This window comes from Drosophila miranda, chromosome XR, assembly GCF_003369915.1.
Source record: "Drosophila miranda strain MSH22 chromosome XR, D.miranda_PacBio2.1, whole genome shotgun sequence".
NCBI lineage: Eukaryota > Metazoa > Arthropoda > Insecta > Diptera > Drosophilidae > Drosophila > Drosophila miranda.
Genome location: NC_046674.1, coordinates 14,430,121 through 14,455,366, shown reverse-complemented (window position 1 = coordinate 14,455,366; position 25,246 = coordinate 14,430,121). Strand labels below are relative to the sequence as shown.

At 47.5% G+C, this 25,246-nt stretch overlaps 4 protein-coding genes across 6 annotated transcripts in view; 1 reads left to right on the top strand and 3 right to left on the bottom strand.

Annotated features, from left to right (window-relative positions):
* Window positions 1-18: 18 nt before the first annotated feature.
* On the bottom strand, window positions 19-2,231 carry LOC117186757 (solute carrier family 26 member 6-like). Its single transcript, XM_033387962.1, has 4 exons — window positions 2,133-2,231; window positions 1,556-1,962; window positions 803-1,496; window positions 19-728 (listed from the first exon to the last, which is right to left on the bottom strand). Exons 1-4 carry the CDS (start codon window positions 2,214-2,216, stop codon window positions 42-44), a joined length of 1,872 nt encoding a protein of 623 aa, XP_033243853.1. The 5' UTR covers window positions 2,217-2,231; the 3' UTR covers window positions 19-41.
* A 1,541-nt stretch (window positions 2,232-3,772) lies between these two features.
* LOC117186759 overlaps window positions 3,773-25,246 on the bottom strand; it is a 29,183-nt gene continuing 7,709 nt past the window's right edge. The window contains exons 1-2 of one of the 3 annotated variants that reach the window (XM_033387971.1): window positions 4,728-4,828; window positions 3,773-4,676 (exon numbers count right to left, since the gene is read on the bottom strand). In XM_033387971.1, the coding sequence (XP_033243862.1) occupies window positions 3,961-4,650 (690 nt within the window). In that variant the 5' untranslated portion in view covers window positions 4,651-4,676; window positions 4,728-4,828 and the 3' untranslated portion in view covers window positions 3,773-3,960. Of the gene's footprint in view, window positions 4,677-4,727; window positions 4,829-25,246 lie in introns of those variants that run through there. The other 2 variants (XM_033387972.1, XM_033387969.1) reach the window with 2 other exon arrangements.
* LOC108152665 (tetratricopeptide repeat protein 27) lies at window positions 8,257-13,894 on the bottom strand. Its single transcript, XM_017282160.2, has 4 exons — window positions 13,590-13,894; window positions 13,163-13,530; window positions 12,592-13,109; window positions 8,257-12,531 (listed from the first exon to the last, which is right to left on the bottom strand). Exons 1-4 carry the CDS (start codon window positions 13,654-13,656, stop codon window positions 11,067-11,069), a joined length of 2,418 nt encoding a protein of 805 aa, XP_017137649.2. The 5' UTR covers window positions 13,657-13,894; the 3' UTR covers window positions 8,257-11,066.
* LOC117186758 (WD repeat-containing protein 92-like) lies at window positions 9,688-11,071 on the top strand. The gene is made up of 2 exons (XM_033387964.1): window positions 9,688-9,987; window positions 10,056-11,071. Exons 1-2 carry the CDS (start codon window positions 9,713-9,715, stop codon window positions 10,906-10,908), a joined length of 1,128 nt encoding a protein of 375 aa, XP_033243855.1. The 5' UTR covers window positions 9,688-9,712; the 3' UTR covers window positions 10,909-11,071.

The window sequence follows — 25,246 nt, the reverse complement described above, 5'->3', positions numbered from 1 at the left end:
CTGTGATCAGGTATGCCTCAATGGAGTTCCAATTGACTTTTTCAGTCAATCAGGGAAGCTATCTGCGATACGCCGCCCGACAGGTCCTGGATGACCGATCGCGAGAGCGAACAGGCCATGGGTATGCAGGAGAAGCAGCCGCCCACAATGTTGCCAATGCCCATGGCGAAGAGCTCCTGGTTGGCCCGCACCTCGTAGCCGTGCTTCCGGGCGAATGTGAGGCCCATGGACATGATGATCGAGTAGGTGACGACGGCAATGGCAATCGAGTCGAGGGCCACCTTCGGCACCAGGTCGAGCCGGGGCAGAACGGGCTCCGGCAAGCCGCTGGGTATCACTCCCACCAGCTGCACATTGAACTGCGGCTGCAGATCGAAGCACTTGGAGATCAGGGTGCCGCCGATCACGGCTATTAGCTCGGCGGGCAGCGGCAGACGACAGCGCTTGCTCAGGAACGGCTTCAGGATCTCGTTGCAGACCGCCATGAAGATGATCACGGCCACGCAGAAGCCAAAGTTCACCAGGTTCGTCTGCGGCACGCTCTTGATCACGTCGATCAGCGTGTACACGATCTTGAAGGCGCCCTTGTACCGATCCACCTCGATGCCCAACACATCCTTCAGCTGCGCCGTGACAACATGACAGGCGGCTGCCGTCGTGAAGCCATTCACCAGCGGATCGCTCAGCAGGGAGGCCAGGGTGCCCAGTCTTAGGAAGGCCATCAGCAGCTAAAAGAAACGAATCAGCGAATCAGTACGTTCCCAGAAGACCCTAGAAGGGGGGGTCAGAGGGCTGTGCTCACATTAACAATACCCACGGCCAGGGCCAGGGATGTGACCACCTCCAGGTTCGTGATCACATCCGCCGGCGGCGTGAGACTCGCCGCCGTGCCGTTGGCCAGCGGCAGGGTGTCCGCTGTCGCAGTTAGATTGGCCGCAACCGTAAGAGTGGAGTCGACGGTGGCGTATGTCTGCACCACCTTGAGGGTCATCATGCTGGCCACCGCAAAGGTGCCAATCGATATGTGCTTGGACGTGCCCAGCAGCAGATAGACCAGCACCGGAAACACGGCCATATACAGGCCATTGCCGGCGGATACTCCAGCCAGGATGCCGTAGGCCATGCCATGCGGGATGTTCATAATAGCCACCGTGAAGCCGGCGATGACGTCGCCGGCCAGGTCCCGCCGTGGCGAGTACTTGGGCAGCCACTGCAGGATGGGTATCACGCCCGTGAAGAGCGCAAAGAAGCTCCAGCTCTGCCAGCAGCTGCGCAGCGACGAGGGTATGCTCTTGTCGCGGGCCGCATAGCCCGTCTCCTTGATGACCACCTCGTGGGTGAGCACATCCCGATGGATGCTGTACTTTGGCTGGATTTTTGGTTTACTTTGTGTGCTGCCATTGCCACTGCCGCTGCCACCGCTACCTCCGTTTCCGTTTCCGCTTCCATTGCCACTTCCGTTTCCATTTGTGTTGTTGTTGTTCAGGGGCTTGGTTCTGCAAAGATCAGGAATGTTTAGTGCTCGGTTATCTAGACTCTGTTTGCCCTTACTCACTCTTGACTCTCTGTATCAGTCGGCATGATGGCTGCTGTATCTTCTGCTACTTCTTGGACGTCTCTCTGTTTGCCACCGCCGCCGCCACGTGCCACATTGGTGTCTGTGTAGGGATGGATGCGTAGATCTCGCTGAAATTGCGACTGTCTCAGGTGGAATACGGCGTCACAGTGGGTCTCTTCCTCTGAGTCTTCTGGGTCCTCCGAGTCGGCTCCAGTTGGTGGGATTCTCCTCTTTGATATGGGTAGTAACAATGTGCCAATGTCTTCGCTGTTGATGCTCGAATATTGACTGGGATTATCCTCGTGGTTTGGTGGGGGTCGACGTCGTCTTTGCTGGCGATCGTGCAAGTCTTTTAAACGCTTCCAGGCCTCTCTGCCCGTTGCTTTTATATGATTTTTGGGTTTCTAAAAAGAAAAAAATCCAATCTACAATAGCAACTTTTTAATCATCCAATCATTCGCAAGAACTTTCAATGGATCGCCCAGCAATAATGAGATAGTACTAGAACTATTTCCCTGGCCAAAGCACTCCTTTTCCAGTAAGATAACCGCCACGAACCAGCAATTAGCATCACCTTCAATGGTCCGGGTACGGTACGGAACTGGGGGGTTGTTGAGCTTATCACAGACGGAAAGCAACTGAAACATCGATCACACATCAGAGCGGACCGATCTTCAAATAGAAACCATTGTTCCCACCCGAACCGATGCCCAGTTTCAGATATAATGGCCGAATGCTAATTGATGAAATTATTTGATCAACATGATGAGTCCCCACGAACAATTCTCCGCCAATTCGCACAACGGTTATTATACCCGATACTCAAAATGAGTATTGGGGTATATTAGATTTGTGGTAAAAGTGGATGTGTGTAACGTCCAGAAGGAATCGTTTCCGACCCCATAAAGTATATATATTCTTGATCAGCATCAATAGCCGAGTCGATTGAGCCCTGTCTGTCTGTCCGTCCGTCCGTCTGTCCGTCTGTCCGTCCCCTTCAGCGCCTAGTGCTCAAAGACTATAAGAGCTAGAGCAACGATGTTTTGGATCCAGACTTCTGTGATATGTCACTGCTACAAAAATATTTCAAAACTTCGTCCCGCCCACATCCGCCCCCACAAAGGACGAAAATCTGTGGCATCCACATTTTTAAAGATACGATAAAACCAAAAACGCAGAATCGTAGAGAATGACTATATGTTTTAGAATGTAAGATCTCAACCAGATCGTATAATTATTATAGCCAGAATCAAGAAAACAATTTCATTCTTTCTCGCTCTGTCTCTCTCTAACACACAGGTTTCATGGTCGATTTTGCCAATTGCAAAATATGAGTTCAAGGATCTCAGAACCTATAAGAGCCAGAGCAACCAAATTTGGTATTCACACTCCTGTGATATCGGACCTTGACCGTTTCGTGTCCAAATTTCGCCACACCCCCTTCCGCCCCCGCAAAGGACGAAAAACTGGGGCATCCACAAATCTCAGAGACTATTAAGGCTAGAGTAACCAAATTTGGTATCCGCACTTCTGTTAGATCTTACTATAAAACGTATATCTCAGAATTTCGCCCCACCCCCTTCCGCCCACACAAAGGACGAAAATCTGTTGCATCCACAATATTGCACATTCGAGAAAACTAAAAACGCAGAATCATAGATAATGACCATATCTATCAGATTGCTGAATCTGGATCAGATCAGATCATTTTTATAGCCAATAGGAACAAATCAATTTGCACTGGCTTCGCAGCGCCCGACGTCACGCTCAGACTGATTTTCTGTCTCTCTCGCACGCACTCTTTGTCGTGTCGTTTAATATTAGCGGCGTCTGCCGGAGGAGAGCCATACTGACTTAGTATCGGTTATAACCGTAGAGTTGCGGTGTCCGCAGCAACTCACAACGTTCCCCCTCGTTCCATTTACATTTGATTGCGGATTTTATGCGTGAATTGAGGCCGATCCGGGTCCGGGTCCGGGTCCGGGTCTGGGTCCGGGTCCGGGAAAATGCGAGTTATTGCTCAACCAATGGCCCAAAAGCCCACGATTTATCAGGCATGCAGCACTTGCCACACAACATCCTCAGAAATGCCTCAATCGGATTAATTCCGACAAAAGTCACACAAAAATACTCCACCGACCTAGGCGACCTGCCCCACAGGACGATCCAAGAGGAGCTCCACCAGTATCCTGTATCTGTATCTGTATCTGTATCTGCAGTCTGGTGTGGAATTCCTCCTCGTTTATTCAATGCAAATATTTGTGGGGCAGAACAGTCTTCGATCGGCGATGGAACTCAAGCACGTATCGGTATCGTGTGTCGTGTATCTTGCGTAGTGTATGGTGTATCTGCAGCCTGTTGTGGAAACCGCTGCCCCTTTCAGTGTTCGAGTGCAAGTCTTTTTAGAGATATTGGTTGGCGGGCGTCAGGGCCACGCACAGCAGAGTGGCCAGCATCCCAGCCAGGAACACGAGGAAGTGCGACAGGGGACTGTAGTGACGATCCAGAGCGCGGCATAGCCGACGGAAGTGTGCCATGGGGGGCACGGACACCTGTGAGTGGCTCTGCCCGGCGGGCTCCATGCGGGTGCCCGGGTGGAGAGGCGCCACCCGCCCGCCCTGGCGACGAGCCGAGCCGCTGAATGGGTGGCGTGGGCCAGCATCCTCCTGATGGCCGGTCCAGTTCAGCTGGGCCAGATCCTGGTCCAGATCCAGGCGTCTCTGCGGTCCGTAGCAGCGGCCTTGGGGTGCGTCCTCCTCCCGCCGTTCGCCTGGCAAGGGTGTGATCAGCACTCTGGCCCTGGCCATCGACACAGCGCTGCGACTGCGCAGCAAGTACCCTCCCACAGAGCGCCCCCGGACGGGTGGGTTGTCCAGGCCTTGGGAAATCGCGCGACGACCAGGAGGAGCGCTCTGCTTGCTGCTGTTGCGACTCGGACGTCCCCCGGTCTCCGCTGCGGGCGTCGCGTTGCCGCCGCGTGTGGTGCCACGCCCAGGAGTCGCGTTCTTCTTGGCCGAAGCAGCAGCCTTCGGTTTGCTCTGGAACGTGCCCGTGTCCAACGACTCCTTACTGGAAAGGAGGTCCAGGTCCATTTCGAACAAATAACAAAAATCGAAAACTGAAAAATGAAAAATGAAAATCGAGAAACACAAACAAAGCTCCAAACAACAATTTCACAATTCACAAAGCTCTCAAGCCGACGAAAACCTTTTCGATTATGAATTAAACTCCGACTGGACTGACTGGCAAGATTCCTGACAATTTGTGGGCACAAATCTGAGTACTCTGTCGAGGAGGGCACGCCTACTACGAATACGAATACGAATACGATTCCATTCACTTTGTGGAGGTCCCTGCGCCAGGATGGACCCGATGGGATTGCGATGGACGATACAATGGGCCTGAGGGCCGACCGATCCGGGGCTGTTCCTGCGACCCGTGCTCTGTTGTTGCAATGTGTGGCACAATCTCTTCAGTATTGAAACAAAAATAAATTTAATATATACATACATATTTATTATTTATTATAATTATTTGAAATATAAAAATATTTTACTTAAATATATAAATATTTGATTTATTATATTATATTATTAAATATTATTATTCATATTAACGAACTTTATTTAATAAAGATCCTTTGGAATTCCTGCGATGCCTGCGATGTCCCCCATCCACCATCGCAGTAAATGGCCGGCCAATAAATGAACGAAAATCATTCAATAATTGAAGCGTAAATAGAAATAATTTCACTTTCCAGCAACCGGCAAGTGGCAAGCGGCAGGCGGCAACCGGCGCTAAGCGCCTATCAATTTGTTACAGCAACGAGGCAGCGGCTAAAAGGGGTGCGGCGAGGGGGTGAGGGGGTGAGGGGGTGGGGAGATGCGACCCCGATTTACGGTTGAAATTCACTTTCTTTGCCTTCAAAAGTTTTGGAGAAAGTTTCACTCTCCCCAAAGTGGAGTTCAATCAACTCTAAGCCCACCGCTACCCCTCCCCCCCCCCCTCTCGTTACCCCTCCCCGCACTTTGAAGCCCTACGAATAATAATTTAAATGTCCAAATATGAAAATAATTGACATTCGGCTACCATTTTACCCAACGAAAACACTTTCCACTGCAACAAGAAAACTTTTCGTTGACCCAGAAAAAAAGCCGCTCGAAAAAAAACGAGGGGGAACGTTGTGAGTTGCTGCGGAGACCGCAACTCTACGGTTATACCCGATACTAAGTCAGTATGGCTCTCCTCCGGCAGACGCCGCTAATATTAAACGACACGACAAAGAGTGCGTGCGAGAGAGACAGAAAATCAGTCTGAGCGTGACGTCGGGCGCTGCGAAGCCAGTGCAAATTGATTTGTTCCTATTGGCTATAAAAATGATCTGATCTGATCCAGATTCAGCAATCTGATAGATATGGTCATTATCTATGATTCTGCGTTTTTAGTTTTCTCGAATGTGCAATATTGTGGATGCAACAGATTTTCGTCCTTTGTGTGGGCGGAAGGGGGTGGGGTGAAATTTTGAGATACACGTTTTATAGTAAGATACGATACGCACACATACGAACCCGCACCCCCAAAAACGGGTGTCGAATGATTGAGTGGGCGGCCCTTGTCCTTATCAGGTCTCGAGTGGCCTTCACATGGCTGCAGTAAGCCGCACCGCACCGCACACCGTTCCCGGCCGTTCAGGCGTGGAAAATTGATATCACATTAGTGATTACGTAAGCCCAATCACGTCATAGACAGATAGACACCAGACAAAGTCGCAACGCAAGTGGCGGAGGGGGTTTTCAGGTGGTACACGCACTTCAATCATGTTGATTGAGTCTCTCTCTCTCTCTCGATGGGAGTTGGAAACACGCGTCTGTTCTGCCCAATGGAATAAAGAAAACTAATTATGGAGCTGGGGCCTTTATTTGTGTGATCTCTGGGGCTCTTATTCCGTATTTAGTTTTCAGTGGATGCTGCAGGTTGATCTGATAAACGCTGATGGACATAAGAGACCGTAGAGCGGAGGGGAGTGGAGGGGAGTCAAATATTTGCCCACCTCTTGGCTGGTTATTTATGGGGGCACGCGAGCTTTTTATGTGTACGTACTACTTGGCCAAATAAAATAAAATAATATAATACGAAAAGTTAAACAGAGAGTGTAACAGAGAGACCAAACAAGAGCCGTGTTTGGGTTTGATTAGGGATGCGGTGTCTTCTAAATGCGGTTCTGACTCAGTTTCTACTCAAACGGGCTGGTAATGAGTCAGTTTTGATCAACATAGCCCTAACGCTTTGCATAGTTCAAGCAGTAGCTGAAGCGATAAGTTATGAACCGCTCTGGTAACACGTACCAGCTGGCACACATACAGGCATACGTGTACAATATTGTAGGTATTTAATTGTATTTATTGCTCGGTCGGGGACTCGGTTTCCGATTCGGTTCAAAGTCTTATCATCTTCGATTCAGTCGTACTTTGGATTGTTTTTGCTCAGTGTAGTGTTTCCGTGTCGTATCCCGTTCGGATATGGGTGCGGGGGTGGTCGGACTTTGATACTTTGTTTCATACGGATGGGGGAAGTTCTGTTGTGCCACAGTTGGCAGATTTTTTTGATAACTCTTTGTTTAGATTTCGATTGGTGGCGATGGCGGCATTTATTTATTTTCTATAGCTTGCTGAGTGGGGGGTACGGTATGGGTAGGGTATTTGCCACTTGCGCACGCACGCATTCCACACACACACACACACACACACACACACATGAAATATGAAATTGGAGCAGCGTTCAATAGAATGTTTGAGCTTTACCTCATGTTATCAGGCACCATACAATCTTTACTCGAAACGAAACTCTCATAAAAACGGTGGCACAACAGGTGTAACGCAGGGGTTGGGGTTTTTTGCACTCCGATAATGGCAAATGTTGATAAGACACACACACACACACACACACACACACACACATACACATATGTACATACATCGAATAATCAGCTGATAAATCAACAGGTTGACAGTTTAATGGCTTATGCACTTTTTCTGGCAAAAAAAAACATACAATAAAAATAAAAATTAATTCAAGAGAAAGTTGAAATCTAGAAGGGAATGGCAGAAGCCGAAGCTCGTTTTGAGCTCGTGTTGTTGTTTGATCACGATCTGATCACCCCCGCAAAGTCAATAGAACTCTCTAGACTAAAAATATATATGAATCTCTGATTGGCAATGCAATCATCACGATCTCGGCCTCAATCACGAGTATCCACCACTCCTCTGTGCAAATATTGAAAGTTAATAAAGAAGCTAGAGGAGCAGGCAGCATCGACAGACAGAGCAGACCATCGAAACGGGAAGAACGACAGAAACAAGCACATAGCATATACCATATAGCATATAGCATATGTATGTATGTATGTGGTATGTATGAAAGGGAATGCAGCAACAGCAACAAATAGACCTCCCAATCAGACTCGAGTGCAAATGCTCCCCAAAGAAAGACGGTTCAAAAGAGAGCAAAAAAAAAGAAGGGGGAGCGGGCAGTGCCGCCAAGCAAATGAAAACAATAAAGGCGTTGAAAAAGCTGAGCAAAATGTACAATTAATTTGATTGGCCTAAATTGACAAGAAATCGAAAGAGGGCGCCTGCCCCCAGTCCCAGTCCCTGCCCCTGCCAATAGACCGCAATGTAGGAATCTTTGGTGTTTTTTACCTTACGGAAACAACTCGTAAATGAAATTTTGGTTGGTTTGGCATTCGATGCAGTTGCCAAATACGCTGCCTTTGTGGTTGTATGTTTATTTTTTATTTTTTCAGTTGCTGGGTATTCGCGCTGTCGATTGTTGTCACCTTCAACTTGTTGCCAGTAAAATATTTGATTAACACTTTTCACAATCCTTTGCTAACTTTAAGAACTTTTTGTTTCATAATTATCACATATAAAAAAAAATGTTAAAAGCCAACAGATTAAAGCTAATTATTATATTTTCTGCTGGCGTTGGCGTGCTTTCAAGCAATTCCGTTATTTGTATTCTTTTATTTTGTTATTTTTACTTATTCAACCGCCCGATGAATGTTGCTGCTGGCTATTGTTTTTGTCTTTGTTTTTGTTTATTGCCGAGAAAAGCGACTCTTGCGACACACGTATGTACGTACGAGTTTGTCGTGTCGTTGTTGCTGCCTTGCCTGCTGCTTGCTGCTGGGGTCGAGCGCCAAAAACAGATGCACGCGCTAGAGGGAAACACACACCCGGAAAACCAACGGCCCCAAAATGAGTGCGACACGACACTGAGCTTGCGAGCGTCCAATTGGAGACCATCAAAGCTTTTCACGGGGAGCTTTCGACGCCGTCACAGCTGCTCTGGCTTTTGTTGTTAGTTTTGAGCCCTGCCGATATCACATATTAGAACAGAAAGGAAATTCACATGCGATGTTTGCGGTTTTTATATTTAATTTATTGCACAATACTGCAAAATATCGCATGCAAAATGCGTGTGCGGAATCTGTACGCCGTCGAAAATATCCCCAGCTATCGATATTTTAGTATGGCGATTCCTGAAACGGACACGCAACGCTTATCTATGAAAGCTTCGGGAACGAACCGGTACCTGTTTCCTTCAAAAATATTTTTTGATGAAACGGCATTCATAAAAAATACAAATTTCAAATCAAATGAGCAGCATACACATTAAATGTCCTCTTAATTTCCAGTATTATTGGGTTATTCCTTCTTCCGACAGGCCGCGCATATGAGAGCCATCTGAGAGAGCGAGAGAAATATATGTAGAGCTGGAATCAGCGCTGCGGCAGATACTATCGATTGCTGGCTGTGTGTTGGAAAAAAAATACTGGCTCAGTTCTTTGATTGATAGCCGGGACACGTGTCTCCCTAATTTTCTCTCCCCAGCTGTCTCTCACTTCGCACGAATATGAGCAGTGCAATGCTATTTGGAAAAGCTCATCCACGCGAATGGAAATGCGTTTCAGGAGTACCCAAATTGTGGCTCGAAATCAGCGTGTGAGAACTATTGATAAATAATCTAATAATATATCGAAAACTCTGACTTGCCGGCACGTCGGAACTATGGAAACGCATTTTAAACAAGTTGTTTGTGAAATTCCGTTCAGATTTCATAATCAGACTCTGCTTGAACTGAAAAGGCAACAAAATGGACAAGCCCCAATTGATTGAGCACTTGAACGCGTCCGTTAACTACACGGTGTACGACACGAAATGGATTCCGCTCTCGGCCAAGTTTGTGGTGCTCGGCTCAAAGGCGAACAGCCATGGCATTATGGACATCTACGAGCTGAACGAGGACCAGCTGGTCAAGGTGAAGACTGTGGAGAAGAAGGTGGCCTTCAAGTGCGGCACATTCGGGGCAGCCTCGCTGCGAAACCGTCACATTGCCATTGGAGACTTCGAGGGGAGGCTGCAAGTGCTGTAAGAATATCAGGGGCCACTGGCCACTGCCAATGCTAGATCTGTTCATCCATCAGGCTATTTTTCAGCGATATGGAGCGTCCCGAGTTGCCGGTGTACAATGTTAAGGCCCACACGGCCATCATCAACACCATCGATGCCATTGGCGGAAATCAGCACAACTGTGGAGCCCCCGAAATCGTCACCGGCAGCCGTGATGGCGCCGTCAAGGTGTGGGACATACGACAGGGACAGTCTCCTGTGGTGGACATCTCACCGCCACCGCAAATGGGGGACGGCATCAATCAGAGCAGCGGCCGGCGCGACTGCTGGGCAGTGGCCTTCGGCAATACCTTCAACTCGGAGGAGCGCATGGTAGCGGCTGGCTATGACAACGGGGACCTGAAGCTCTTCGACCTCCGTACGCTCTCCGTGCGCTGGGAGGCGTCCATGAAGAACGGCATTTGTGGCCTCGAGTTTGATCGCCGCGACATCCCGATGAATAAACTGGCCGTAACCACGCTGGAGGGAGGCCTCCTGGTCTACGATATGCGCCACCAGCATCCGACCAAGGGATTCAGCTATGTCGAGGAGCGCAACGCCGGCCGTAGTGTGGGCACAAACGGTGTCATCAGCGGCCCCAAAGCCACTGTCTGGATGGCTCGTCATTTGCCACAGAATCGCGATGTCTTCCTCACTGGCGGTGGCACTGGCTCCATACGCCTCTGGCAGTACGAGTATCCCGACAAGAGAGTCGTCCAGGACGCGGACGGCAACAAAACGGGCGTGGCTGGCACTCTGCACATGGTCAGTGCGGCCACATTGAGCTCCCAGCCGGTGCACTGCTTCGACTGGCATCCGGACAAGCTGGGCCTCGCCGTCTGTGGGGCCTTCGATCAGAGCGTTCGAGTGCTGATCAGCACCAAGCTGAACGTCCTTTAAACCCGTTCATTTAGTTTTGATCCTTTTGTTTCTTTTACTTTTCGAAACTTCAACACAACACGGTAGCCCATGCCACACTTAGCCGACGCCCAAGGAGTTTTTTAAATACACAATTATCATGTACAACTAATAAACACTAAATCTAGTTCAGAGTCCGGCTAAACCGACCGTTGCGTGTTCATTCGCTGCTGCACCACTTGGGTTAGATCTGCGATCCGTTTGTCCAGTTGCTCCGCCTTCTCCTGCTGCTCGGGCGGCACATTGACGTTGATAGCGCGCCGCAGGGCGTTCAGACAGGATGTACCGGACAGTCGGGCCGAGTTTAGTGTGGATGTGATCATGACTTCGCTCTCGTCGGCGGCATGCTCCTGGACCGCCGCCAGAGACAGCTCGGCCACCTCCAGGCACAGATCCAGAGCTTTCTGGGCATGCTCTGCCTTGACCTCCCATCCCAAATGCTTGGCCGTGTAGGCCCGATACGACTTGACCAGCCGCTCGGCCTTCTTCAGCGGTGTGGCGGCCACCACGGCAGCCAGCTCCCAGACCAGGGGCTCGTTGCCGTGCTGGATGCACTGCTGGCCGAGGAGCTGGACAATCCTCTTGATTAGGAGCTGGCTGGGTCCTTCCTGATGCTGCTTGGCTATGCCGTAGACGATTCTCGCGAGCACTTCCTGGTCGAGGTAGTGCTGCTTCAGCTCGGACAGACGCTGGTAGCCTCGCATGGCATCGTCCCAGTGGCAGGTGTCCACGGCCACCAGCATGTAGTTCTCCCACACCTTCCAGTTGCTGTAGTTGCACTTGAGGGCCTCGCCCAGCACACGATGCGCCCGCTGCTTGTCGCCCAGGTTGATCAGGGCCTTGGCCAGATTGTTCCACGACTCGAACCCGTTGGCTTCCAGGTGGGTGTAGGCCAGGTAGGACTTAACGGCCGCCTCCCACTTCTCCAGCTGCATCGCGGAATAGCCGCAGCGCAGGAGCGTCGACTCCTGCAGCGTATTGATCTCCAGCGACAGCTGAAAGTGCTCCAGGGCCTGGGCATATTCCGCCCTTCTGTAGAAGTAGTTTCCCCAGTAGGACTGGGCCTTGCTGCTCGTCTTCTTGGAATGCAGCCAGGCCTGCTCGTAGCACTGCGGATCATCGATGGCGTCGCCCAGTAGGCAGTAGAGCAGCGCCGTGGGCTTCTTCTCCAGCTCCTGGCGTATGATCTCCGCCGCCTTGTGCCGCAGCTCCAGACTGGTGTAGCAGTCAATAACCTGCTGCCAGGCCTGAATCTTCAGGCAAATGTCGAGAGCTGTCTTGGTCATTCCCAGGGACCTCAGGAGATCCACCAGCTGAAGCTGAACCTGCCAGATGGGCTGGAGGTGGGCCGCGAATCCATACGACAGCCTAGATCTCAGCGACTGCTGCTCTTCGCTATGGTCCAACAGCTTGACGCACTCCTCGCACTGCTTCCAGCTGCGCTCGACAGTCCGGCGCTGGTTAGACTCCTGCAGGCAGTTCAGGAGCAAGGCTGCCTGGCGCACCTGAAGGGGTCCGTGCTCCTGGTAGAGCAACGTCTGGGTGTACGGCTCCAGCTGCTCATCTGCCAGGCGGTCCTTCGGCTGCGAGCGCTTCAACTGTTTTCTGTGGAAGAAATCACGGATTAAGAGAAGCCATATCTTGTCGTATTGATTGTCTACTCACACCTTGGCCAGGACGAGGGCCTGCAGGACGCTGGGCAAAGTCATGACATCATTGTCCTTTGGCTCAATGAAGCGTATTCGCTCCAGTCGTGTATCATCCTCCAGGAGCAGCAGCTTGGGCAGCTTTGTCTGCCTGTTGGTCTCGGCAGCCGCTGGCAGGGCAGGGCTGCTGGCCTCCGTCAGCTCCGACAGCTGCTCCACTTTCAGGCAGAGCTGGGGCAGGGGCTTCTGCTGGAACTTTGTGCGCACTCCCAGCAAACCCTCGACCTTCAGTTCCACCTGGAGGTGCGAGCAGAGCTCATCCAGCACTTGGGAGGCCATTTCGGAGCGATGGAACAGCAGGTAGCCATTGGCCAGCTCCAGCAGCAGCAGAGACTGCAGTTCCCTGCTGGAAAAGTGCTTCGCTTGGGGCCGCAGTACCACAGCTCCCGCCTTGAACTGCTCGTAGAGGGAGGCGGCCAGGTCGTCCATGATAAGCTGATGCTGGCAAATCAGCCGTATATTCCACACGGCCAGGACCTAAAGAAGGATTGGGATCATCGTCTGACAGAAAGCACAGTCTGTTTGCTTACCTTTGAGTCTGGATAAGCTTCCAACAAGCCGCGCAGTATTTCCCTGGCCACAACCAGCAGTTCGCCCGTCTTGACGTTGGGATTCAACTCCTCGCCGCTGGCCTTCAGCTGCTCCTGCGGCTCAAATGCCTCCAACTGCAGTTGGCTCAGCATTTTCTGGCAATCGGCGACTTTGTCAAAGGGTCCCGTGCAATTGTTCTGCACAAACGCGAAGAACAGACGCAGAAACCTGTTGAGTAGCTGCGTGGGAGTCTCCTTAATGTGGGAATCCCTTTCCTGCCAGTTGGTGATGATCTGCCGTAGGTCCTCCACTGTCCACAGCTCTTGGCCGGTCCATAACTGGCGCAGTTGCTCATCGGCCGGCAAATCTTTGGGTGGGGAAGTGGCCATTAATATTAGCAGGCTCCTTTGGGGAAGCAATACTCACCATCCAGTGGCACGGCATCGTTGAAGTTGCATAAATAATATTCACTAAATGTGTTGTCCTCTAACATTTTCGTTTGAATTCAATTAATGAACGTATCGGATAAACGAAAAACTCTTCCCACACGTGCTCCACGTGCTAACCCAAGGCGGCCACTATCGGCTCGCTTCTGGCTTTCTGTGTTCAGGTATGCCTCAAAGGAGTTCCAATTGACTTTTTTACTTCCTGCAATGACGGTATTACTGTTAAAAGTACGATTTAAATCGTTGCTTCTAGAAAAATGTTTCATTTGCGGTACTTGTTTATTAGTGATGACCCCCGTTTGCTCACCTGTTGCTAGTCACGTGTATTTTTACAGTCACTGGTCACAGCTGCCAGGAACTATCGAATTTTTGAGCAGCGAAAATAAGAGCAAATAAAGCCGTGGCACGTTTAAATCAAATTGAAGACTTAGATAAAAGCCCAAATTGTTTTTTATGATCAACTGGCTGTAAGGTATAGGCAATAATTTATGTATAATATCCTTGAACGAGTCTGTCGCTGTTTGTGAACAGTGAGTAGAAACGACCATCTCTATGGCCATTGCATTCTTTCTGTGTTTATCGATATATCGATTGGTACCACCCGAAATAGTTACTCAACACCAGACAGCACTGGCTCTCGTTTGGCGCCATTTTCAAACAGTTCAGAGCAATTCTATTTATTTATAGAATAGCACTTGCCAGCTTCACCCAATTTCATATAATTAGAACAATTTGCATGATTGCACAAGTCACGGCGGCGCCGACACGCAAGTTCAAATTTCAATTAAATCGCCCGGCGTCTTGTGCATATAAAAATAATTCCCCGAAATATCCGAAGACATCCACATAAATATTTACACAAGTCACATGCGCGCCAAATTGGCGAAGTTCCTTTGAATCTGTATCCCGTGGTGGTGACTGCGGGGGGTGGGGTGGTGCCACGGAATACCTGTGACAGAGCGCAGCTTTTTTTTTGTGTACTAATTACGAACGCACACACACACACACACGCACACACACACACACAGATGGTTGCGGTCGGAAAGCTCTTTGGTATTTAATTTATTTACGTCTCAGCCGCCGTCGCCGTAGCTTCTAAATTTAAATTTCACGGTCAAGGTCGTCGATTGCCATCCATCCATCGCTTTCGTAGACGGCTGCGAGGGAGCAGCGGCAAACAGCGCCACGGGGCAGCACAGAACGCAGTACAGTTTATGGGGGAAAACAAAAGAAATCGTATCTATCAGATACTTTGCAGATTCCGGTGAAATTCGATAGCACAGTTTGCCAGAAGCCGCCTGTATTGGTGCCCTGCTGGTGCCTTTGATAAACGGTATTTTTATAGCTGCCGTTGGGTGGGGGAGGGGTCCTGTTATCTGGGAACTGTTTAGCGTTATCTCCGCCTGAAAACCACTCGAGTTCAAGGTTATCATATCACATCATATCGTATCTGCTCAAATCTCTGCCTGCCAATAAATCTGATAACGGATACCAGGCCCTGCATGGCAAATAATTCGATCGAAATATTACCAACACAATGGAAGACCTATAAATACAGATATGTATCTTTATCTGCCCAGGGGATATGCCACTAAAAAGTGCTACAAAGAAAGTGCACTTTTTTTCCCCCGAGAGAAAAGCTTCATTAACGGCTTTTCAGCAGCAAATTCAAATTTCGTTTCCCACCACTGTGCTTAAAAGCTCTCAGCGTTGGTTTCTCTTCGACGTTCGGGCTCTCTTTGTTCGGTGGCTGTTTGCTCTTCGGCTTTCTTGCTCTCTTTGCTCTCTTTGCTCTCTTTGCTCTTTCGCTTAGTCATCTTTTGGCGCGCTTGCTTCGGCGGGGCATGACGGCATGGCATGGCATGGGGCTGGAACGCCGGTAGTAGCACCAGGCGGCATGCGGCATGCGGCATGCGGCATGCGGCTGCAGTGTGAACGTCATCATGACCCCAAAAATGGCAGCTGCCGGTCCCGATCGTCGCGTCAGGCCATGAATAATGCCTCAGACGCACGGCAAATTCGTAAAACTCGAGATTCGAATAAAAATTACATAGAGGAACAAAATACATACATACAACCCCCCCCCCCCCCCCCCCCCCCCCCACCGCCCTAATTGCAGGAAAAACTTTCCATCAAAACCTTTGAAAAAATATCCCCAAAAACCTGTGGGGCAGGGGGCAGGGGGCAAGGGGTACTGCCAGAACACAGACGAATGTATCTTGTTTTTTATTTGCTTAACTGGTCTTTAAAAAATAATTCAAAGCTGAATTTGAATTTGGTTTTGAGTTTTTTTTTTTTCAGTTCTAAGCAGCGAAACAGTTGCTTCTATTTGTATTTATTTATATCTGTTTTCGGTGGCTTTAATTGCATTTTGCTTGATATATGTACAGACGGTTTTGGTGTTTTTTTTTTTTGCACCTCAAGGTCATTGGGGTTTTGTGTTTCAATACATTTGTTTTGTGCCTGCTTTTGTTATGGCAAATAAATGCAAATAAATAAATAAATATAATTTGTTTCGGGGCACTTGCTGAAAATAATTTAATTGCCGTGACACAGAGGCGCCTCCAGCTGCACAAGCATTGCACCCCACCACCACCCCCCACCCCACCGAAACCCCTGTCGCGTCGCCCACCAAGCGTATTGGTGTCAGTGGGTTTTCATGTCTTCAACATTTTCAATTTCAAATCAGTTTTCACTTTCGCGGCGCAACTTTCACGGAGCGCGCGCCAAAAACGCCTGCCACTGATTGTTGCATTCCATTTTGTGGCAAGCAGACAGTCAGTTTCCATTTCATTTCTGCTTTCCCCCGTTGTTAATGAGCGAGCAGGCAGGCAAAGAAATGTGCCACGAATTGTGGCAAGACCCATCAGACCTATCGATCTAGTCCATCTTTAAGTGAATGTCCGATGGGCCGTTCGACCTTGCCGCAGCATTAGGAGTGCCCCACCCCAGGCCACCCATCAACTCTCGTTTTTTTTTTGTTTTGTCATTCGAGATGCTTGACTAACACACACACACACGCACAGGCACACACACAGACGAGGCATAGTAAAAAGTTCTACCGAAATTAATTTATTTCGCACTTAATTATTCAACCGACTGACCTTGGGGCCGTCGCTCTGCTCTCTGCCCACCCACTCCCTGCACAGCTGCTACTTCGTTTCTGGTTCGGATCGGATAACGACCAAAACGAGACAACAACGAAAGAATCAGTTGAATCAGCAGAATATATCCGCAGAATCTGATCATATGCTCTCGGACATCCATCTATTGCCGAGAAAAACAAGCTGCCGAATGGCGGGGGGGGGGGGGGGGGGGGGGGGCACGAAATAGTTTTGCCCAAGGGGGGGGAGGGAATCAAGAATAGCGCGCAATTCGTTTTTGGGGGATCGAAAACTGATGAGTGGAGGGATTGCATCTACTCCCTCCTCCCCCCCCGCCCCCCGCACAGTTGTATTATTTATTTGATATTTAACTGCGTTTGTCACAGCTGATTGCGTATGTGTGTGTGTGTGTGTGTGTGTGGCACTGTAAACATGGCAAATTACCTCAGCGAAATTTCCCATTAACTTTTTAATGGGATTTTTTGTTGTTTTTTTTTGTTTGTTTGATGTAGGAACAAATTCCCTTGTTGCTTTTCACACTTGCGGCCAAGCCACACTCGTGTCAGGCCCCCCCCCCCCCTACCCCTACCCCTACCCCACCCACCTGTCAGAGCTGCTGTTCATTCCAGTGGCCGTTTCTTGCGGCAAAACATTCCTATGTCGACCTTGAACAATTATTGATTATTAATATAATTTGTTGTTGCTTTTGTTGCTGTTCTTATGATCGGTTTCGCTTGATTCCTGTTTCTGATTCTTGCGAGATTCGTTTTGGCGCGCGCCAAATATTAGTACCCCTCCTCCGGCACCTGCCACAGGCACCCCTGCTCGCTGTTTACGCAAGTTGAAAAATTATACTATTCGAATTATTAATCAATTCGAGGCGCACACGTGTCGATTAACGAGCCGCAAATCAAAACTTTTCGACATGCAAACAACAGAACGTGCACATTCATGCATGCAACACACAATCGCAAAGGGCGAGGGAGGGGCATCGATCGCACCATTGCAAATCAATCAATTGAGAGAGGGGAAAGTTCACCCTGGAGCATGAGAGCAGAAATCCTTGAACCCTTTTCCGTCTCGCCTAGCAGTATATGCATGTAGTTTCCGCCACAGAAGTCGCACTACAATAACGGTATAAAACGACATCAAATATATATGTATGTATGCAAGGCGATTGCACTCTCTCTCTCTCTCCCTACGCCTCCGCCTCCGCCTACCTAGGCCCTGCGCTTTGTGAGTTATTTGCGTCGCGACTGTTGTGTCGATGTCGGCATTTTCGAGTTTAGCGGCCTGGGTTTCAAGGACGCGTCGCTTGCTTGTTTTTGTTGTTGTTGTCTGGAGTAGCCGCCGCCGCTGCTGCGATTTGCTTGCAAAACAACAAAAGATAACTCCCGAGCGCCGAACTCCATATACCCTGTCCTCTCCCTCGCACACCCACCAACAGGCGCAGGCGAGGGAGAAGCAAACGAGCATCACCAGCAGCAATTATGAGCAAAAAGAGAGCGGCGCCTAAGCCGCCTACACACGCACTTTAACCCTCTACAGGTGTCCCTTCGATCTGCCTTTTGCATTGGGAGAGGGAGAAAATCCAATAAGAGACCAATTAGGACGAGCAGCAGCAGCCGCCGGAGAGCATGGAATGTGCCAGCAATTAGGAAGTGGACCAAAAGGAGAGCCTGGAAGCATGGGAATGGGTAGCGCCTAAGTCACGTACGCATCTGTCACTCTCTCGCTCTCTCCCACTCTAATTTTTTCAACCGGCCCAGGCGCGCGCCTTTCAGCCAGCTCCGCGTTTCGGGCCGTGAAAAGCCGGAAAATAGTGAAAAATCCTACGTTAAAAAATGTCGCACAGCTTCGCAGTGAAGTCTAGAAGTGAAAAAACATAAAATATGTCCGAAAATTTGTGTTTAAGTGCCAGAGCAAGTGCGGGGGCGAAATGGCAGAGAAAATGATGCAAGTGAAGTGCAACAAGTGTTTTTTTTTTATTGGCATATTATTTTATGTGTTTCTTTTAATTTCTTTCATGTGTAATATGTGCGCCGCACCCCGGGGCACCCATCATTTTTTTTTCTTAAGTGAAAAAAGTGAAAAAAAGCCGCGAAATTTATTGTCCCCTTCCCACTTATGCTTGTAAATGGGTATAAGCATTTTTTTTTAGGCGTTTGGTCACGTGATCTAGCGCTGTGGTGTGTGTGTGAAAAATATGCAAAAAGGGCGCGCAGTTTTGCTCTCTCCCTCTCTCCAAATGGAAGAAGGAAAATATGCAGTAAGAATGAGTGGTGAGCGATGAGCGACGAGCGCTCTCCATGCAAGCATCGCGATAGTAAAAGGTAAGGCATTCCAAACCATGGAATATGTCCCTCTCTCTCTCTCGTGGCTGACCTCACCCAATAGTGTATGCTCTTATTGATATCTTTCGTTGTATGGGTGGGAACGAAAAAACAAAGTGAAGACTTTATGAAAATTAAAAGGTGAGAAATTGTTCACAAATCGAATATGCCCTCGATACTCTTTGAGTACCGGGTGTACAAATTAAAACCAACAAATGTCGCACTGAATAACTGAATAATAAGCGATAATTTAGCAAACAGCACACACACACACACACGCACACGCACACACAGAGCAAAAAATACTCTCACAAAACAAGCTCGAAAACAGCTTTGAAAACAAATAAGAAGAAAATAGGGAACAAAGCGAATTCGGGGGGGTTTATGGTCAAGGTCAAGGACGCACATCATGACAAACAGAAAAAAAAACAACAACAGCAAAAAAAAAAATCACCGAGTGCAGCAACAAAACGGAATAAAATCAAACTGATTACGCGGCAGACGGCTCTCTGACGAGCTGTCAAACTTCGAATTTGCAATTTTTCGAGTGCTGGAAAGGAAAGCAGAAGGAAAGGGGACACTAACCGTTATACCCGCCAAAGTAGAGGGTATTCGATCATGGCCTGAACTTGACATTTCCCAGATGGAATGCCCGAAAAATCACCAAGCCCGCAGTTCATTTATCATCCGCCAGAAGAGGGGGGGGGGGGGGGGGGGCGCCTGCGACACGGCACTGACGTTCCGTTCCGATCCGATCCGATCCAATCAACTCTAAATATGGAATAAAATCATAAAAAAAAACCACACACACACTTTGAATAATCAACGGTGGGGGGCTCGCTCGTGCTTTTAATTAATGAGCTAAACTTGGAAGGCGGCACGGCAGCGGCAGCGGCGGCGGCAGCGGCGACTACTCGCAGTTTCGAGTTTTTGTGTTGTCTTTGGTTTCCCCCTCCAACCCCCCCCCACACCGAAAGCCGCCGTTGCAAAGCGGAAGCCAGAAGCGCTTTTTGGGGGCTAATCTCTGCTCTAAGACTAGGCCTCATCCGATCGGTGCCGGACGATGAGGTGGGGTGGAGGGTGAGGTGAGGTGAGGTGCGGTGAGGTGAGGGTGAGTCAGATGGAGGGAGGGGCCCTCGCCTAATTGAAGGCGCAGACAGTGTACAGAGGCAAAATTCTGGAAAAAATCCCGCTGCGAATCGCACAAGTAAAAAGGCATTAAAATGTATACAAAAGAAATAAAGAGTACAGCAACAAAAGGCGCGCGCACACACACACACACACTCACACAAACGACAAAGCAACAAAAACCAACAAAATCAAACACGAAACGTTGTTCAAGGTTAGGGTTATCACATTGCCAAGATCAAGGTTATACGAATACGAATATATATACATATATATTTTTTTTGCTTCTCTCTTTTGTTGGAGACGGACGTTTGTCAGTCGCTAGGTGTGTGCGTGTGTGTGCGTGTGTGTGTGTGGTGTGCAACGATTGTCGTGCCAGACAGAACGTCGATAAATTTGCAAGACTCGCAAAAAGCTTCTGAAATAAAAACTGGCTCAGACGAAAGTAATAATTATAATATGTTGATGCTCCTCAATGTTTTTATTTTTATTTCGGGAATATCTGCACCGATACATCGAGACAGCCATCGCTGGGGTCAGCAGTTCAGAGTGGACCTGTCCTTTAGTGGTGGCCTGTAACTGGGATTCGTTGGCCCTTTAAATATATTCTGGCATTGCATATTATTTATATTTATTTTTTTTTATTTAAAAAAAATATATATTTTTTTATTTTATTTTTTATTTACACCTGTAAGTTATATATTTTTTACCTGTGCTTGTACAGAATATTAATTCGAAATTGAGTCATAAAATTAATTTCTTAACTTGATTTTTATTTATTTATATTTGTATTATTTTTTGTTTTCTATGGAGTTTAAATTTTTGATGTATATTTTTTTCTATTATATTTATATATTAATTATTTATTTTATTATATTACTATATATACTAATTTTATTATATTATATTATTTAATTTTTTATATATTTTTTTATTGTATTTATATATTATTTTTTTTTTATATATATTATTTATTATATTTTATATATTTAAATTTAATTCTCAATTTTAGTTCAAGGGATACCGAATACTAAATCGAATAATCAAAAGTGAATTCTATAAAAAAATATTTAAAAAAAGTTCACTTTTCCCTTCCAAACATATCTAAAAATATTCTCTTTATTTTTAAGAGACAAAAAATAATGCTAATGCTAATGATGTTGGTTTTGTCTGCTATCTTTAATCTTTAATCCGATTTGCCAAATCGTATATCTAATATTAAATCCACTTAACGCCATTTGCAGTTTTCGTTGAGGCTCTTCGGTTTTTTTTGAAATGATTTTCGTTGATTAATTGGTTGAGGAAGTCGCTCCAATCGATCGATCGATGGGCGGCTGGACAGGGCTACGCACACACACACACACACACACACACACACACACACACACACACACACACACACACACACACACACACACACACACAGACACATGCATATCTGAGAGGGTGAGGCTGGGGCCTGAGACTAAGGCTGCCACTTGTCATTGAGGGCCCAGATGAAAATAAGATCCAAATCGAAATCGGAATCATAAATCGAAAAGATCAAGAAATGAGAGGTGGGGGGGAGGAGCGCGGGGGGGCACTAAAAATATCGGAAGTAGCTAGTCATAACGGTGTCTTGTGCATCCATTTAAATGAGGAATGAGTAACCCAAACAAAGATCAAGATATGCGAAGGAAAACTGGTTTCCTATCGAGAGGCCGTGAGTGCCCCTCCGAGTGCCGCTCTGCGGGTGTATGCGGGCGACTGTCGGAGTGCTGCCTGCTGCCTGCTGCGGTTATCAATGGAAGCTTGCCGCAGTTTTTGGTTTTCCAATTTCTGTCTGGTGTCTGGGCTATGGGCTCTGGGCTCTGGGGTCTCCGTATCTGTATCTCTGTTCAAGTTCAAGCGCCCAACCCAAATCGGTTGGATCTCCGCCGCTTCAAAAGCAAACCCCAGCCCCGCTACGACCTAAGGTCAGACGTTTAGCGTTTAGCAACGCCCAGATCCAAATATTGACTGACGCTCTAAATACGAGTGGAGTGGAGTGGAGCGCCAGCGCCAGCGCCAGCGACGGCGACGGTGACGGCGTCAGCGCACAGCCGCCGTTTCGGCGAGTTCCGAGTGCGGAAAAACCTTCGACCGATGCCTTGACTTCAATTTGTTGTTGCTGTTGTTGCTGTTGTTTGTTGTTTGTCGTTGTAGCTGTTGTTTCTTCTGCTGCTGCGGAAAGCGTGGTCCAAACTTGACCCAATTTCGGTGGTGATCTTCCATTGACCGTCCCTCCCTCCGTCCCTCCGTCCGTCCGGCCTAAATGTACGCGACCCGACCCTGACCTGTAGATGGGTTGGGTCTCCGGTCTCCGGTCTCCGGTCTCCGGTCTCCGGGCTGTATCTGTATCTGCATCTGTCTCTCGCTGTGGTTCCTTTTCAAGGTGTGCCTCACGATTCGGATCTGGACTACCAAAATTCGTACAAATTTCTCTTTGTTTTTCAACCGTTGGAATATTCTTGGAAGATTTCAGTTGTCCAAAAATTAAAACATTTCTTTACATCTCTACACTTAGAGAAAAAAATAGGGCAATTCAGGGGAACTCTTTTTGATTTAAAAATGGAAATATTCTCTGCAAATTTTCAATTAAAAAATAAATGGAATATTTGTTTGGGAAATAAATATTGATTTTAATTAAAAAATATATTTATTTTTTGATGAATATATATATAATATGATGAATATATAAATATATTCTTTTATAATGAAAACTACAAAATACAGTACTAATTCTAATAAAAAAATATATACATATATATGTATATAAATGAAATATATTAATTTTAAATATGAAATATATTTAATATTAATATGAAAATATGAATTGCATTGACTTTATTTTAAATATAGAATATATATATTTGAAATATGATATATATTTATTTAAAGTACGAAATATATTTATTTAAAATATGAAATATATTAATATAAAATATATTTCATTTTAATATGAAATATAATTCTTAAAAGTGCGAAATATATTTATTTAAAATTGGAAATATATTCATTTAAAATATGGAATATATTTTAATAATTATATTTATAATATAATATAATATAAATTTAAATATATTTAAATAAATAATTTAAAATTCACTTTATGTTAATTTATTTATTTTATTCCTTAAATGAATTATTTATTTAATTTCAAAATTAAAGTGAAAACCTTCTTGAAGCGAATCAATTGGGATTTCAGAATGTTAAATTATTAAAATATCATTTCCCATTTTGCAAGCCATAAACAAAAAAAATTGAAGTTATTTTTCATGAATATTCTTTAATGCTTTTTTTTTAGCTTTGAAAAAAGAGTTTCATATTTCAAAGCTTTTCCTTTTGTGCATCTTGCGGTGTCTTCTATCTGTTGTATCTTTTGTTTTTCTGCTCAGATTTTGCGTATCTCAGCATTGGGGCCCCGTCCCGCGGACAGAGATTGGGTGGGAGCTGCTGGGATCGGATCAGATCGGATCGTGTGGTGGGATCAACAAGCTGGTGGGGTCTGTGGTCTGCTCCGTTCATTCCACTTTTGCGTGTGTGTGCGTGTGTGTGTGTGTGGGGTAAACATGAGTTGACATTTCTGCTAGCCCTGAGAGAGAGTACATTCCTCCATTCCTCCCCTCCCCTTCCCACAGAGTGGCCGATAAGCCAGGCTAAGGGCGTGGCGGGGGGGATGGATCGATGGCCACAAAGAAAAATGGAACTGCTCTATTTATAGCTGCACCCTCGTTGCCCCTTCCCTGCCCCCCCCCCACAGCATTGAGTCAGCAATTTGCATGCTTCCGAAGGTCCCCAAAGATCTTGGATCTGTCCTTTGTCCTGTAATTGTAGGAATTATGCTTCTCGATGGGATTCTGCAACGTGCAGCGCATACGAAACGAGCACTCAAAGCGCTTAAATGTTTTCGTAACTCATCATCAAGAACGCCGTAAATCACGCCTCAAAAATAACCCAAAAAAAAAACACAACCACAAGAAAGTATCCAAAGGTGGAGACAGAGGTAGAGGCAGAGGAGGAGCCAGGGGCAGAGGCAGAGGGGCAGCTAGAGGCAGAGGAGGAGCGGCCAGAAGAGGAGCAGACAGAAGAGGAGCCAGAGCCAGAGACAGAGGCAGAGATAGAGGCAGAGGAGGAGTAGCCTGGGGCAGAGCCAGAGGAGGTGCCGTGCCGTGATATGATCTCTTCAGGGAGATTCGTGCCAAGGCCAAACTGTCGTCTGTCGACTGTCGACTCTCGACCGATGTCTGGCGGCAGATTGTGCCCCGTTTGTCGCTTTTCAGAATCAACGAAATTCACTCGAAAGCCTGTACCCAAATATCTGTGAAATTTCATAATTTTTAACACCACAAAAGCGAGTATTCAAAGGAAAAGGAAAATCCATCAATTGCGGCGGGGGCGGGGGGTTCAACGATCGTGCTATTGGCATCTGCCGCAGGGGAAGAGAGGAGAGTGCCCCCCACCTCCACCCCCCGTGCTTGGGGCCGGCCAAGGACAACTTGATTGAGTTCGTCGCATACATATTTCCGGTGGCTCTTGTGGCTCGGCTTTTGTCTTTTTTTGCTGCACTTATTGGCCGCTTCCTCTGCAGAAATGCAGACAAAAGAAAGAGCCGCCAGCGAGAGAGAACAGCTGGCAGGCCCTGAACGTCGCTGTTGTTGTCGTTGGGGATGCCACGCCTTGAATTGAGGGCCCCCGCCCTGGCACGAATCGCCTGGGTATTCTCTCTCCTTGAGGCCTGCCCTCGGTACTCGCCAGAATTCAAGCCAAAGCCATGTATCCCGGGGGATACTCTGCCGCTGCACCCTTGAACCGCTTGAACCGCTCATTGACCGCTTAATTAGGGCGTGCAAGTACTTCTTTCCGTCATGATCGAGATTGTGAGCCTCCTCTCCTGCCCCCTGCCCCACAGCGGAGGAGTGCAATGCCCCGCGCTCGCGGCTCGATTCATCGGAGGCGGTCTATGACCTGCCTGTCCGCCGCGAGCTTGGAGCTTGAACGTTTTTTAATTGTGTTCTGCATATCATTTGATATTAAATATGTACTCGATTGAG